Here is a 17,356-nt window from a genome sequence, read left to right as displayed (position 1 = left end):
ACTCAATTACTATTGTGATCTTATACAACTCATAGGGGCAATAAACAATTAAAAACAATAAAACACAAAAAATACTATTACTTTATTAGCAAAATCATCCAGGGAGATTCTCTGCTGGCACTAGTAGCTGGCCTCTAATCTTCACTTATTAATGGATTAGTGCCAATAATTATCATTAATACAATAAATTAGGTCTAACTGTTGCTTTTTTTTTATAGGCAGGTCTAACTGTTATTTAATAGTGAGCACTAGAAGACAAGAGTATTTCACTCAATTGGTAAAGACGTATCACTTCTCCTTAAAAGATTGTATGTTTAATTTTTGTTATTGATGCGTGACATGTGTTGATGAGTGATCTGTAACTGTAAGTAATTTTATAAACGACGTATAATTCATGTGGCATATCCCGACCCTTACTAGTGAGTAGTAACCAGAGCCGAACCACTCAAACCTATATTAAATATATAAAAAAATGAGTAAGAGACGAGTATAATGATAAGGTTATAATTGGAATTATATATATTTGAGCCAACCCACCCTCATGTACCTATTTATACCTGAAAACCCTCTTCTCAGCTTCTGTCTTCTCCCTCTCTGCATATACACCATTTTCCCAAACGAATTCATCGTCATCATCATCATTCATCAATCAACCATCTCGATCGATCTAGGATTCCTGACATGTCCATCGAGCTCGAATCTGAATCCACCACACCCACCGGCCACCAGAGATCCAACGCCTTCTGCTTCTGCTTCGGCCCACGCCGCCGTTCCTCGTGGTGGCAGCGCGTCCGCACGTCCCACTCCACCGTCTCCGGCGACAGGTGGTGGTCGCGCGGCATCAGGGCGCTGAAGAAGGTCCGAGAGTGGTCGGAGATCTTAGCGGGCCCCAGATGGAAGACATTCATCCGCCGGCTCAGCCACCACCGCTCCCATAAACGCATGACCAAGTATCAGTACGACCCCTTCAGCTACGCCTTGAACTTCGACGAGGGGCAGAACGGGGATTTCCCTGATGACGGGTTTCGTAACTTCTCCACGCGCTACGCCGTCGCCGCCGTTAAGCCGGTTTCTTCGCCGGAGAAGGGGTCTGACGTCGCCGTTTTGTGTGAGTGAGGGAGTAAGTACGCCGTGTGGGCTAACGTGCGCTGGAATTGTGAGCTGGAATTGAGAGTGGGATTGGGAATGAATACTGGCATTGCGCGTTAAGGTGGGGTTTGTTTGTTTGGTGACCATGAAAAAGGACACTCACTTTCTGTTTCTTTGGCCCTTTGCCTAATTCCAATCCTTTCATGCCCATGAGTAATTATTTAGTTTTATGTATATGTTTCTGTTTCTTTCATATAAAGGATATTTTTGCTTAAGCATACATATCTATTGCCGACAGTAAAAACTAATTTGTTGCCGGTCACAATATGTATTAATGTGTGTACATAATTTTTCATTGTTAATCATATTTTTGATGTTTGGTGCTATAGTGAAGGAAAGCATTCATGAGAAGTACTCTCTCCGTTCCTAATCTTTTGTTGTTTTAACTTTTGGCCTAAATTCCAAAACTTTTGTTGTTTTACAAATCCAATGCATTTTTTCTCAATTTATTCCATGTTTACCCTCATTTAATATTATATCTCTCACCTACCACCACTTATTTTCACCAATCAAAACCATAACAAATTTTTTAACCAATAACTATCATTCTCTCTCTTCACTCTAACTCAACATTAAATAGGGGCATTTATGTCAGCAAATATATCAATAATTGCACTCTTAAACAATGTGCATAACCTTAAACAACAAAAGATCAGGAACGGAGGGAGTAATTGGAAGGTTTTCATTTGCTTGTAAATCACAATTATTCTCCACATTTCAGTGAATGGGTAGTGATGATGATGATGATTATTATTCCTTGGGGAGACCTATGGGGGGTGGTGGGGTTTTGCCTTCCGAATAGCAATTGAGATTAATCAATAAAACAAGGCTTCCACGTAATGAAATGAATTATCTGTCAAACTCAGGTCTCTTTTTTGATTTGGGAAGGGAACAACCAAGGAGTGGTACTGCTTGGGTGGGGTGGGAGCAAATTTGGCAGGCTTCTGGGAACTTCAATGGGTGTAGTGTAGTGGAGGGAGTGAGCTAGGGATATTGACAGGTAGTGGGATAAAGTGTTCTTATCCGTAGGTTAAGATATTACTATTTTTGTGTACATCAGCTAAAGATACTGTTAGGATACTTGAATCTATCACTATGTTGATTATAATTATTAATTTCTTAAACAAATTTAAGTAGGTCGCTTTTAAATCGTCTTTTTAGGTTCAGGTAATCAAAATAGCAACTACCACGGATGATTTAAAATCATAAATTAACTAGAAAGAGTTTATGCTTTGTTTGGTTAGCCTGTTAGCCGTTTAGGAGAGAATGAATGAAGGAAGAGAGAAGGGAGGAGATGAGTAGAGTACGTATAAAAAACTGAGAAATAGAAAATAGATTTTATAAATTGTTTAATAGAGTAATGATATATACACACTGTTTACACGGATTTTTGGTAAACAAATATCCTCTTAGTTCGACTAAAGGAAGTTTAGATTTCAAGGTCCTTTTGAGAAAACGTTTTGCCAAAGTGTAGTGTGTGGACGGATGTGTTTTCGACAACAATAAACAACTTCAAACGAAACTGGATTTTATTGAATATGAGTCGATTACAAAATAGTTAAGCAAACCAAAATAACATGAAAGCAAATTTCGACAAAACAAGTTACACATAAGAACTGGGAATTAACAAACTGAAATGCAAGGAAATTAAAGCGTTGGTTCTGCAACATACTCCTCCATCATCACGTTCTGCTCTCGAAGTCTCATTGATGCGGACGTTTAGAGCTTTTAGTGAGTTTTCAGAGTTTTCTAGTTGGGAACCCCTTCTTCTGCTGCTGCTTCCTCTATTTATATTGTTCTTTCTGCCCATGTTCTTGGCGGTTTTCCTTGGATGCACGATGGCTTCGTGGGTTTTGAATTTTGGCGCCATACCCCACGTTTAGCCGATGGTCTTCGCGCACGTGACTCTATTGCCACGTGGGTGGTTCTGAGTCGTGGGCAACCGTTGCTATTCGTGGCATCGTGGGTGTACGCACGTGCTTGTAATCGCTTGTTATTCGGTAACTGCCTCTTCCATTAAGGTGATCGAGATTTCTTCATCTTCTGAGTGTGTCGAGTTATGGCTTTTACTAACTTGTCCTTGAGGGACATCGTGTGCTGAGTTGCCGGCTTCGCCCAACCCCTTCTGTCGAGAAACCATTTTTTGTACCATGGTGTCGATAATTGTAATGCTTGTAATTTTGGCTTAACAGTTGCCCCCCAAAAATGTTGGTTGTCGACTGCTTTAGCTCAAAGACACCAAGCATTTTTTCTTATCGCAGCCGTTCAATTCCAACGATTCAAATGCTTTGTGCTCTCGACCATTCGATCTTCAAGTCCAATCGGCAGCCATAACGTCTGGTGACTTCTCCACTAGCTGACAGTTATAGCCTTTTTAGGGCCATGATTTCACCTATGCCAAAAAGCTGAGAGGTGACATGAATTAATTAATAAAATAATCGCTTGGAACCCAAAGTTTTTATAAATTGCTGCTCAATGCGGCTTGGGTTCCGTTTCCCCTTCCGTTTATAAATACCCTCTTGGTATTCCTTGTTCAAGCTTTACTCTTTCATCCAACCTGCAACTTCTTCTTCCAGACTTCATCACTTCATCTTCTTCCGTCTTCTCTGAAACACTTGCTGCGTCCTTCAATGGCTTCCAATCCTGAGCAAACCATTCCGTTGGCCACCGAGCTTAAGCTGGATGAGTCCAAACGCGTGCCAATCCCAGAACCTCCCAACGAAGCAGAGAAGAGAGCTATCTGGAAATCCCAGGTACTCATTCCTTTCTCTGTTAATGGTACTTTACGCGCCATTTTGGGCCCTTTGAAAGTAGTGAAGCATGATAGGCCCAATAGTCTCCCTGAAGAACATGAATCATTTCATCCTAGCGTTAGGGGAGAGGAGCTCATTTTGGCATTTCAACCCTCTTACCGTATGCCATTTCTTTCTGACCCGAAACGAGCCTTTCGTTCGGCCCCTCCTAACCCTTCTGCTAACGACAAGGCCTACCTGAAATGGTTAGATAGGGTTGAGGGAGATACTTCATGTTCCCTTTGGTATGATCACCCCCACCCTTTTGGATGTTGCTGCTATCACCGGATTGTGGCCCATTGGTGATGATTATCATTCTGCACCTGCTCCTGTTAAACCCATCTCGATTCCTACTGACAACATTTTGTTTAGTCGATTCATTAAGGACCATTATGTCGAGAGTGGTGAGGTGTCTGATGCTGAGCATGTCGCTTTCTTGCTGTATTGACTGTCTGCTTATGTCTTTTGCACCAAATCTTTGCGCATACCCGCCAAACTTTTGCCTTTAGCCAATCTGCTTCACGAGGGTCGACAACTTGCTATGGCTAGGCTCGTCCTTGGCAACCTGTATCAAATGCTGAATGAAGTTGTCGAGGATATCCGGTACACCAAGACCGTCTCTCTGAATGCGGCTGGACCACTTTGGCTGTTTCAACTTTGGTTGAATGCAGTCTTCGAATCTCTTCTGCCGGTACAAGATAATCCTCTAACTGCTTCTAACACCAGGATTGATGCCCATAGGCTCGAGACCCTGACCCCTGCTTATGATGCGTCGAGTTTCGAAGCGGACTTTAGGAAGTACTTTACCATGTTTCTCGAGCTGAAACACTACCGTTCCAGTTTCTCTCCTTACAGCAAGGCTATTCGTGGCCCTTTCTGGCTGAGGAATTCTTATCCTAATGCCTCTGATTCTGCGTTGCCCAAGGAGCACCACATCACACTTTGGAGGACCCTCTTATCTCCTAGGGTTTTAACTGTGGGCTTTGCTAGCAGTGACTACACTCTATGTGGCTACAACCCTCAATTGGTTTCTCGACAGTTTGGGCTTAGCCAAGTTCTACCCAACACTTTATTTGACAAGAGTCTAGTCCTGTACCCCGGAACTATTAAGAGGGTTTCTGTTTTCGACAAGACCGTTCAATTTTATAACAAGAAACTCCTCAACCTGAGCCCCTTCACTTACGCTCCTTCATATTATGCCACTAATGCTTTCAAAGCCTGGTGGTCTGAGTATTGGGCTCAAATTTCGAAGCCCCTCGTCGATTGTCTGCAATGCATGACAGATGCTTTTCTTTTGCAGAAGCAGGACCCGAAGAAGACCAAAGGTATGCACCTGGCAGAAATTCGATCTTTTCAAGAGTTCTTCGGTGTGGTATATTACCCAACTCTTCGCCTTCGAGATACAGTTGCGCAAGCAGCTCAAGTATTAAGGCAAAAATGGGAACTTAAAGCCAAGAAATCCAAGTTAGTGGTTCCTCCTGGTGAGGAAGGTCTATCTTTTGTTATTCGAAAAACTGGCTTTAGGTTCCCGTCTTTGCCTACGAGTAAGTTTGCATTGGCTTTTCCACCGGTCTTGCCTAAATGGGTTGACCATGTAAACATAAATGTATTGGCCAATCAAGCTCTACCTCCTCGAAAGCGAGTGACTTGGACTAAGTACCACCTATGGAACTTTCCGTATCATGTGCCCGTCGAAATCTTCAACCACATATCGTTGAACATGCGTATTGGTCAAGGTAATACTTCGACTTGGCCTTGGTTTTCCTGTTTTACTTCTTAATTTTTCTTTTGTTTGCAGCTGAAGTCATTATTCGACCAGCTCCTCAAGTTATTTCCCCAGTGGCTCATTCCTCCAAGGACCAGCCGGTCGTGATTGAGGATGATGATGATGATGATGAGGATGATGATGTCAGTCTTGCTGACAAGCTCAAGGTACTTTCCTCATGCTTTTACCTTTTCCTTTTCGATTTCCTTGGATTATGGGCTGAAGTATATTTCGACAGAGCCGGAAACGGAAACCTAAGCCTGTTGCTTCGGCCAGTCAGAAGAGGGCCAAGGGGGTTGGTGTTTCCACCCCTAGTGGGGCTTCTAAGTTGGCATCTGATGCTCAAACAGAAGTCGCTGACAAAGAGGGTGGTGGCGGCGCCGCCATTCAGGTATGTTCTCCATTCTCGAGGGTACCTTGTGATATTTTTAACCCGTGGTTTCCTAATCTGAGTCATCTCTTGTTTGTTTTGTTTCCTTTAGACTGATGTTCATGAGCACTCTACCTCCAATCCTCCATCCCGTGAGAATTCCCCAGCTCCCATTCCTGCAAAATCCAAAACTGAAGGTGTCGAGAAACCTCCCAAGGCCGCATCCTCAGCTAAGAAGACCTCCTCATCTGAGGGAAGGAGGAAGGTCAGGAGCAAATCTCGTCATAAGTCTCCTCGTCGTTCCAGAAGCTCCACCAACTCGAGCCCTTCCAAAGACTCTGCTTGCCAGGTATCTTTATATTTTTCATGTTTTGTTGACTCCTTTAATATGCGTTTTACTTTATCGAAAGGACATAAAAGGGGTTTTTCTTGCAGGAGACTCAGGGTACAACTTCTCCCATCCGCGAAACAGAGCCCCTTCCAGGCAAAGATGACAGCCCTATGCCTCCTCCAAAATCGACTGCCACTGTGCAGCATTCGTCTCAAAACAAGGGTGGCTCTTTATCTCATGTGTCTAGTGAAAAGCTCGACACTTTATTTGAGGAGGACCCGCTGGCAGCTTTGGATAGCTTCCTCGATGGCACCTTGGAATGGGACTCTCCACCCCGTCAAGTTGATGCTACTGCTGAGACTGCTCAATCAAGTGGGGTAGCCAATTCTCAGCAGATCGAGGAGAGTATGAGTCGGCTGAAGGCTATTGTCTTCGCCAATGGGTTTCTCGACCAGATCCAAGCTGATCCTCAAGCAAGCCATGCTGCTAAGGAATTGCTTGTCTTCCTTCTTGGCCAAAAACTCGACTCTCAACAGGCTGCTGCTTTGGCTAACCTTCAATCTTTTTTAGTGGATGCTTCGGCCACCTTTCATCAAATCAAGGACGTTGGTCAAGCTGTCAGCTTTAAGGAAGCAAAAGTCTCTGCTGGTAAAGCTCAAGTTGCAGCAATGAAAGAGGACTTCAAGAAGTTCACTGCTAGGAAGGTTTTGATCGCAGATGAAATCTCTGAAGTCGACATCAAACTTGAAGAGCTGCATCGAGAGATTACCAAACTGGAGAAAAAGCGAGCTGATTTGGTCGAGGAAGGCCCTGCTGTGAAGGATCAATTGGACGTGCTTACTAAAGACTCCAAGGCTCTGATCATCTCGACAAAAGAGGTTATCAAGGAATTGGAGATTGATCAGGCTGTGAAGAAGGGTCTCGATGCCAAGATTGCCACCTTTGCTGATTGTTTGAACTCTTTTAAGACCCTGTTGTAGGACTTTTTTTTTTTTTTATTAATATGTAATGATGGCACAATTCTAACCATGGCTTTCGATGCCAATTGCGTGTAATATTTCGACAATGGTTTTGGCACCTAAGCCATATAATTTGACGTTTAATTTGCCAAGTCTTTTCAGTTTCCACTACGCATTTATTTTGACGGCTATTCATTTATTGTTGCATCGCTCAAACTTCCTTGCACCCCCTCACACAGTCGTCGCTTTGTTTCTGGGGAATGAACCAATTTATTGCAATCTTATACCACGTTTTCTTGATTCAATGCAAGTCTTTGTTCATTAAAAGCCAAAGCTATTCACAATGGTGGTGGTAATCTGCATGGCCTATAACCGTAAGATGAAGAGTTGGCAACTGATTGCTACTAATTAATGCATTCCTTGGTTGTTACCCTATAAATGGAGCGTTTTTGGTTGCTCCTTTTCAGTAACTTCTCCAAACTCTCCCTTGTTTCTTTTCCAGAATTCTTTTCCTGCTTTCATAACTCCCTTCAGTCATGGCTAGCCGTCGTGTTCTTAACCAGATCCGGAACTTGGCTTTTGGTCAAGACTTATTCTGGGAGTTGCACTCTTTCCTCCCTTTGGCTGAAGAGCTTACGGGGCTCATTAACCAACTTCTTTCGAGGAATATTATTGCCTCGGTAAGAATTCCTCTTCAGGAGTTCTAGGGCCTCCTGCACGAAGCTGTACCTCTATATGAAGAACACCGGGAGCTTACTGCTCGAGTGTTCTTTGCTGAGCACCAGATTGATGAGAAGATGGAGGAGTATGAAGAGTTGAAGGCTGCTCTTAGCCAGGCGAAACTCGAGGGGAATGTGGGAGCTCTGAAACCCTTGGTGGACAAGCTTTCTTCTACTGCCCGTGAAGAGCTGGATATTCGACAGGAGAAATCGCGACTGGAATCCCAACAAGAAGATGTCTTGAGGCGCATGGAGCCTCTTAGGGCCAGATACAATAGTTGTAGGGCCAACCCTCCTTTTTAAAATTTCTTTGCCATAGTTGTAATGCTCTATTCTATTCAATAAAACATTCGCATTTGGCAATTGATTCTCTTTTACTTCTTTATTCGATGTTTATCTCATGCAATGTTGGCTTATACGTTTTTAAATATTTGCCATTTATCGTCATTTGTCGATTACCTCCTAATTCCTTAATCGAATAAGCGTTGTTTAAAAGTACTTTCTCGACTGAAAAAGGGCCTTCCCAGTTTGGGGACCATTTTCCGTAACGTTTATCTTTTTTATCAATTGGTAAGACGACCTTCCATACGTAATCACCAAGCATAAAAGATTTAGCTCTAACCTTTTTGTTATAAGCTTTAGCAATGCGATCCTTTTGCCTGGTTAAGGTATCCAACACCAATAGTCTTTCTTCGTCGAGATTGACTAATTCGTCAAGCATCATACTCCAATAATCTTCACTTGGAATTTCCTCTTGCCTTTGAATTCTGCATGACTGTAAATATACTTCTACTGGTAGTACCGCTTCTTGACCATATGCTAGTCGAAAAGGCGTTGCTCCGGTAGATTCCTTAGGTGAATTCCTGTAAGCCCAAAGCACTTGGCCTAACGTTTGATGCCAGTTTTTAGGTTTTCGACCAACATGTTTTTTAATCAAGGAGATCAACGTTTTTTTGGCCGCTTCGACTTGACCATTCGCTTGAGCATAATAGGGGGTCGAGGTTAGGAGTTTTATACCCCAAGATTCTGCGAATGATGCTACCTTTTGGCCTACAAACACTGTGCCTTGGTCTGTAGTAAGTGACTCAGGTAGCCCAAAGCGGTACACTATGTGATTCTGAATGAACTCGATCACCGTGTCTTGGGTCACATTTTGTAGAGGAATTGCCTCTACCCACTTGGTAAAGTAATCTATAGCCACTATGATGTACTTATGCTGCCTAGAAGAACATGGGTTAATTTCGCCAATTAGGTCTAAAGCCCAACCCCTGAATGGCCAAGGCTTAATGATCGAGTGTAGTTCACTTGCTGGCACATGTTGTATCCCCGCGTGTCTCTGACAATCTTGGCACCTCTTGGCATACTCCATACAATCTTTCATAATAGTAGGCCAATACATCCCTTGTCGAAATAGGATCCACTTCATCTTGATTCCTACCTGGTGTGCACCACATAGCCCGTCGTGAACGGCCGAGATCGCTATGAACGCGTCGTCTTCACTTAAACACTTCAGTAGTGTTCCGTCGACGTTTTTCTTGAATAGCTCGTTTCCCATGATGACATAGCTCATTGCCCTGTATTTTGTCTTTCTATCTGTAGTACCCACAGGATTTTGCAAGTAATCGACAATTGGCTTTCTCCAATCATTAGGTGCCATATTGTCAATGACCAGGATGTCGAGGTTAGAGGGGTTTAGTTTTTCTTTGACCTCGATAAGCTCTTTTAACCTACATTTATCGACCATATATCCTGATGCGATTTGTGCCAATTCATTGGCTTCTTGATTGTCCACTCTGGAAACGTGACCTAGCCTAGCTTCGTCGAACTTGGTCAACAAATTACTAGCTTTCGTGTAATACCTAGCTAGATTTTTACTAATGCACTTGTATTCCTTGGTAAGTTGCTTTATTACCAACTCAGAGTCCCCTTTTACGACGACATTCTTTGCCCCGAGGGCTATCAAGATCTCGAGGCCTGATGTTAATGCCTCACACTCAGCCTCATTGTTTGAGCAGTTACTCTTAATCCTAAACTTGAATTTCGTGGGGATGCCCCTTGGGGATACGATGAACATCCCGATCCCAGTGCCATTCTTATGGCTAGAACCGTCGAAAAATAGTTTCCAAGGTTGGATGCTTACGTAAGTTATGATTTCTTGAGGCAAAGTATGGTCTGCCAGGAAGTCAGCAATTGCTTGTCCCTTAACTGCCTTTAGTGGGGCATAAGTTAGTGAATACTCGGTTAGGGCTAAAGCCCATTTACCAATTCGACTATGCAAGATAGGTTTGGATAACATGTGCTTTATTATATCATAATGAGAAAAAACCATTACATCGATTGGCTTTATATAATATTTCAGCTTTACACAAGAGAAGTACAAGCATAAACATAATTTCTCGATCATGGTGTATCGAGTTTCTGCATCATTTAACACCCTGCTTAAGTAAAATATGGCTCTTTCTTTGCTATCTTCATCTTCTTGAGCCAACATGCTTCCGATGGTTCCATCCGTGGCAGAGATGTACAGCTTCATTGGCTTTCCTCTTATGGGTGGTGCCATTATAGGTGGGCTAGACAAGTACACTCTGAGTTCATCGAACGCTTTTTGATGCTCTGCTTCCCAGCGGAACGCATCTTCCTTTTTAAGTCGAAGAAGTGGGGAAAATGACTTGGTCTTCTCACTGAGGTTAGCAATGAATCTCCTTAGGAAGTTAATCTTTCCCAATAGTGATTGCAGTTGTTTCTTGCTAGTTGGTGGACTAGTGTCGAGAATGGCTTTAGCTTTGTTCTTGTTAATCTCGATGCCCTTTTTATGCACCACAAAACCCAAAAAATCACCTGCAATAACACCAAAGGCACATTTAAGGGGATTCATCTTCAAGCCATATTTTCTCATCCTCTCAAAGGATTTCCTTAGATGCAACAAATGGTCATCCCTTGATGGGGATTTCACCACAATGTCATCAATATAAACCTGCATGAAGGTTTCTATAAAATCATGAAAAATGGTATTCATTACCCTTTGGTAGGTCGCGCCAGCGTTTTTCAACCCAAATGGCATGACCACCCACTCGTACGTCCCCAAGGCACCGGGACATCGAAAAGCTGTTTTCGACACGTCCTCTTCTGCTATGAAGATTTGGTTGTAGCCTGAGTAACCATCCAACAAGCTTAAGTATTCATGACCTGCAGCTGAATCCACCATCATCTCAGCAATAGGCATGTGATACTCGTCTTTTGGAGTGGCGGCGTTAAGATCTCGGAAATCTATGCAAACTCTCATATTTCCATTCTTCTTGATTACTGGAACCACGTTGGCTAACCAGTCCACATATCGAGCTGTTCTGATAAATTTACACCTGAGGAGTCTTTCGATTTCTTCCTTGATTTTCACCAACACATCTGGATGGAACCTCCTGGGCAGTTGCTTGACTGGTTTCTTGTTTTCTTTGATGTGTAACTTCAATTCCACCACTTCTCGACTGAGGCCAGGCATTTCATCGTAATCCCAAGCGAAACAGTCTTTGAATTCCTTGAGTAATTTCACCATCCTGTCTTTTAGCTCTGGGTCAATGAGAGCACTAATATACGTTGGCCTCTTTTCTAAGCCATCACCCAGGTCTACTTCTTCTAAAGGGTCTTGCGCTTCCATTCTCTTGGAAAATTCGACCACTGGCTTCTCGAAGCCTAATGGGCCGTCATCATAGATGCAATCTAGCCTCAGATTGCAAAGGTCCTCGAATCCGCATTCCTCAGCACTCCGCTCGTTTATTTCTATGCACGGTCATCCTTATTTATTGTTGCCTCCTCCTGAGGTGTCAATTCGACAGGCAGGATTGAGACATTAGCTTCGTCTATAGCCATTTCTTTGGCTATCCTCTCGGCCTCCAAGGCCGTTCTTATTTTGTTTTCGGCTGCGTAAGCCGAAATTCGAGCCATGCTCGAATTAATCATCTTTATCATTGGCTTGCCACCCATCAGTGGCATCTTTCTCTTCATCACTGTGCCATCCACTCATGGCATCAGGTTTACATGCTTCATTGAGGTTTAGGCCCCGGATGGGATCCAACGTTACTGAGTACTCTGAGTAGGGGTTGAAGTACTGGCTAGCCACTGTGTCTAAAGGAGCAATTGTGGCTAAACTCTTCTCGAAATTCTTCTTACCAACGTAGCTTGTTTCTGCTAAATAGTAGCTTTGATCTGCTTGTACATTTTCGACAACTCCATCAGCTTTCCAAATGGATATACGTTGGTGTAAGGTCGAAGGCACTGCCCCCACGCCATGAATCCATTCTCTTCCCAGCAGCAAATTGTAATTGGCCTTTGAAGGGACCACAATGAACAATGTGGAACGGGCTACTGTTCCTACGGTTATGTTCAACATGATTGCCCCTAGGGAAGAACCTGTCTTTCCTTCATAATCGGAAAGCACCATGTCATGTGAGATTAGATCCGCTTCAGTTTTTCCTAACTTCTTGAGCATAAATCCGGGCATGAGGTTAATTGCAGCTCCCCCGTCGACAAGGACTTTGTTAACACCCTTCTCCTCGACTCTGGCCCAAACAAATAGCGGTTTCAAATGGCTCTTCATTTGCTCGGTTGGCCTTTGGAAGATAGCTCTTTCATCTTCGACGGATCCTCTCTGCATCACATAATAACACAAAGGATTGTCATCTGGTTCGTCGTCGACATAGTAGTCTTCCTCGCTTTCAGTGACCTCTGAGATTCTATCGAATTCTGCAGGTAGGATGGACACGATGCAGATGATGTTGAGCTCTTCTCCCTCACTGTCGTCGAAATCTTCGAGCATGTCTTCATCCTCATCCTCGACGACATCCTTCCATTTTTCCTTAGCTGGATTTGGTGGTATGGTTGTTCCCTGTTTGATGGCGTGATCCAGCTGGTTGATCATCGACGCCACACTAGGTTCATTGCGAGAGTTGTCTTCTGGCTTTATGTCCCATAGTGAACGAAACTTGCCACCTCTTTCCCTCTCAGCTTTCCTTTTCCTCAAAAAACGCCTGAACTGAGTCCTGGTCATCTGTTCGGGAGCATAGTAGTTCTCAGAGCCATAGGAGTAGCTTCGTGACACACGAGAATTGTTGATGTAAGAGGATCCCTGGCCTAAGTCGATTTTCTGCCACTTAGGGTATGGTTTTGGCCTTGGAGGCGTTGGCCTGAACCATTGGTTTCTTGGCAATCCAGCATTGGGGAGGTAAGTTTTGTCTTTACTGCTTGTTTTCTGGCCTTTATGGCCATCGAGTTCCTGGTCTCTTTCGACCCACTCCTCGTGAGGGTACTTCAGTCTCCTGGATACAGGAGCCTTCCTCTGATAATGCCTTTTCATTTCTGAATCTTGATAGGCCTTGGCTGCGGATTTGTCGAAAACAGCGCTGCATCGAGGGCACAGCATAACTTCTTTCTCGCCATCTTTGCTGCGGGATAGAAACTCGACAAGGGTTTCTCCAGCCTTGGGGTAAACCTCTTCCAAGTTCACTTCTTTCACGACGTCTGGTTCTTCGACAGCCGTGTTTTCCTCCTTTGCCTCCTCGAGTGTCAGGCCCAGATTCAGCTTCTCGGAAATGTCAACCATGCCAATGTAGAAAGGTTCCACGTAGTTGGCTTCAGCTACCTGCAGTGGGTCGGAGTCAATCTTCATTTGACTTTTGGCTTTTTCGTCATACTTGAGCCTTCCTGAGTCCAATGCCCCCTGCACGAGGTCCCTGAAACGAACACATTGTGAGGTCCAATGACCAAAAAAGTTATGATATTTGCAATACTTCTTCCCTTTCCTTTGTTCAGGAGAAGGAAGTTTTTGGTCTTTGGGGACCACAAGCAAACCATCAGACACAAGTATATCATAGATTGCATCACATTTGGCCACATCAAAAGTATAAGTTTTTACAGCAGGAATCGTGTTCTTGGGATTTTCCTCCCCAAGTTTGTTTTCACGTGGTTTCAATGCTTTACACACATAAGGATCCCCTGGCTGAAGTTCAGCCAGATTGACGTCATTCAAATCGACGTCCGCAGGGACTTCTCGATAGACACATGGACTCTGACCTACTGAATCCGCATCTATATACGCTACCTTCTCCTTCTTTGGCCACTTAGTAGTCTTGGCCCTTTCCTCTGACTTTTCGGCCTTTAGCAATTCGATGTGCCTCACTCTATCTGCGAGCAAAGACATATCTCGAATATACTGAGTGTCGATCTTCTTTCTAATAGAATACTCTAGACCACCAGCGGCTAAGACAACTAGCTCGTGTTCAGGAACATGGGTGAAGCATCGAGATTTAAGCATCCTAAACCTGTTTAGGTAATCATCAATAGACTCTGCTGGCTTTCTTTTGACACTAGTCAGGTCCTTCAAACTTACTTTGCACTCTCCCCTAAAGAACTGTTCATGGAAAATTCTTTCCAACTGGGCCCATGTATGGACTGACCTAGGAGCGAGGGTGGTGAACCAGGTAAATGCATTTTTGGTTAGAGAACTCGGGAAGTACTTCATTTTCAAATTCTCATTGATGGCTAAGTCTCCTGCTTCGATTTGGTACCTGGCTATGTGTTCTACCGTGGACTCTCCTGAATCCCCTGAGAACTTAGTGAATTTGGGGACCTTCCAGCCTCGAGGAAGTTCTGATTCGAGAACCGCCTCTGTAAAGGCTGACACAAAATGGGGTCTATTCGCGAAACCCACGTTGAAACCATGTTGGTTCAACAATTGCTCCACCACAGCAGCAACATTTTGTTGCCCCCCAGCGTTCTGGTGTCGAATTCTTTCTAGCACACCATCAGCGTGTTCTTCCCTGTTTACCATATACACATTTTGCAATGGTGGCTGCACTGCCTCGTACAAAGGGTTTGCCCTCATCTCTTGGTGTTGCGGCGCCTGATAGCGCACCGGGGCAGGGACATGGTTAGGCAACGGGACTTGGTTAATCCCTGGTGCCGGTTGGATTTCGACTGGTGCCCCCAGGGCTGTCGCCAAACGATCCATCTGTCGTGCCAAATGCTGATTATTGGCATTATTATTTTGGAGCACAGGGTTGATTAGCTCACCTATCTGTCGAGATAGCATGTTAACCATTTCATGGTTACTATCATCTACTTGCTGCCTAATGGCTTGAAGTGAACCATTATTCATACCTGTAGATAAATAAATTTGTGAACTAGATCCAGGAATAGGGGGACTAACGCGACTTCCCAGGTTTAACATTGTTCCATTTGCCCCAAAAGGGGGTATGCTGAATGGGGGAACATTTTCAGGGAACGTCGAATACGTGCCTTGTATGCCTTGCATCATAGATGTAGGCATACCATAAGGCATGTCCCTCGTAATCGTTGGAACAATTTGTGCCTGTACTGATGTAGATACAGGCATTTCTACAACTGCAGAAATTGCCACGTTCTGGGTTGGCATACTGGTGCCATGCCCCATTCCAGTAGACACTTCTTCATTATTATTACCACTACTTCCCCCGGGACTACTCTAATTACCCACGTTAGATCCTTGAGGGGAGGTTCTTCCTCGATTGCTTGCCATACTCAAACTCTTACCACTTCTCAGATGCATATAAATCACAATCAGGGCAAGTAGCAAATACCAAATAGCATGCAGCAAACAAAACACACAAAACACTTCTGTAAAACTTAGTTTTCACAAAAACTGTCCCACCAGGTGTGACAATTTGTTTACACGGATTTTTGGTAAACAAATATCCTCTTAGTTCGACTAAAGGAAGTTTAGATTTCAGGGTCCTTTTGAGAAAACGTTTTGCCAAAGTGTAGTGTGTGGACGGATGTGTTTTCGACAACAATAAACAACTTCAAACGAAACTGGATTTTATTGAATATGAGTCGATTACAAAATAGTTAAGCAAACCAAAATAACATGAAAGCAAATTTCGACAAAACAAGTTACACATAAGAACTGGGAATTAACAAACTGAAATGCAAGGAAATTAAAGCGTTGGTTCTGCAACATACTCCTCCATCATCACGTTCTGCTCTCGAAGTCTCATTGATGCGGACGTTTAGAGCTTTTAGTGAGTTTTCAGAGTTTTCTAGTTGGGAACCCCTTCTTCTGCTGCTGCTTCCTCTATTTATATTGTTCTTTCTGCCCATGTTCTTGGCGGTTTTCCTTGGATGCACGATGGCTTCGTGGGTTTTGAATTTTGGCGCCATACCCCACGTTTAGCCGATGGTCTTCGCGCACGTGACTCTATTGCCACGTGGGTGGTTCTGAGTCGTGGGCAACCGTTGCTATTCGTGGCATCGTGGGTGTACGCACGTGCTTGTAATCGCTTGTTATTCGGTAACTGCCTCTTCCATTAAGGTGATCGAGATTTCTTCATCTTCTGAGTGTGTCGAGTTATGGCTTTTACTAACTTGTCCTTGAGGGACATCGTGTGCTGAGTTGCCGGCTTCGTCCAACCCCTTCTGTCGAGAAACCATTTTTTGTACCATGGTGTCGATAATTGTAATGCTTGTAATTTTGGCTTAACACACACCTCATCTTTTAAATACTTCATTTTCACCTATTTTGTTTCTACCTCTCTCATTTTATCATCTATCATATATAGGTGTGAAGAAAACATTTTTCTGTTTAATATGATAAAAAAATGTTATGGATAGCAAATAACAGAAAAAAAAAAAAGTTTATTTTTTATCAAAAGACATTTTTCCCCACTAAAAACTTACTGGGGTATTTTTTTGTTATTTCTTGTGGTTTGTTTCAAAGACACATTAGTAAAAAACACAACAACCATCCACTTTCTTCTTCGTAATTTGCGAAGAAGCCTAAGAGTGTATGGATCCCGTGTGTATAACCTCTCACTTCACGACCTATCTTTTTATTGATTCGATCTCACCAAATCACTAATCAAACGATGTGTAAATGTGAATAATGGTTCTGTAACCTAACATAAAAAAACATCAAGTATTTAGAAGTTTTATTGTTTGTTTGGTTTCCAATCAACTTGGCAGAAAAAATTAGAAAAATAAAAAACCTACATTTTTTAAAACAAAGAGATAAATAAATTTTGATTGGAAAAAAATAAATGGGCTCATAAGTATGAAGATATCTATAATACATATTACGCATTCCATCTCATTCACTCTTTTTTCCCTATCCAGGAAGATGAGTCTCCCATAGGAGAGCCAACTCTTGCAGCGGTGTGGCGAGCTGTGTGTTTAGAAATGGGTTGTGCATATATTTTAAAGCGCATCGTTTTAAAATAATTTAATTACATGACATCCTACATGAGCC

General features: G+C 43.1%; 1 protein-coding gene across 1 annotated transcript; it reads left to right on the top strand.

The window, feature by feature from the left end:
* The first annotated feature begins 559 nt into the window (after positions 1-559).
* Positions 560-1,369, top strand: LOC130714906 (uncharacterized). The gene has a single exon (XM_057564883.1). It carries the CDS (start codon positions 682-684, stop codon positions 1,114-1,116), a length of 435 nt encoding a protein of 144 aa, XP_057420866.1. The 5' UTR covers positions 560-681; the 3' UTR covers positions 1,117-1,369.
* Positions 1,370-17,356: the final 15,987 nt, after the last annotated feature.

Source organism: Lotus japonicus, chromosome 4 (genome assembly GCF_012489685.1).
Source record: "Lotus japonicus ecotype B-129 chromosome 4, LjGifu_v1.2".
NCBI classification, from domain to species: domain Eukaryota; kingdom Viridiplantae; phylum Streptophyta; class Magnoliopsida; order Fabales; family Fabaceae; genus Lotus; species Lotus japonicus.
This window is presented reverse-complemented; position numbering and strand designations above follow the sequence as displayed.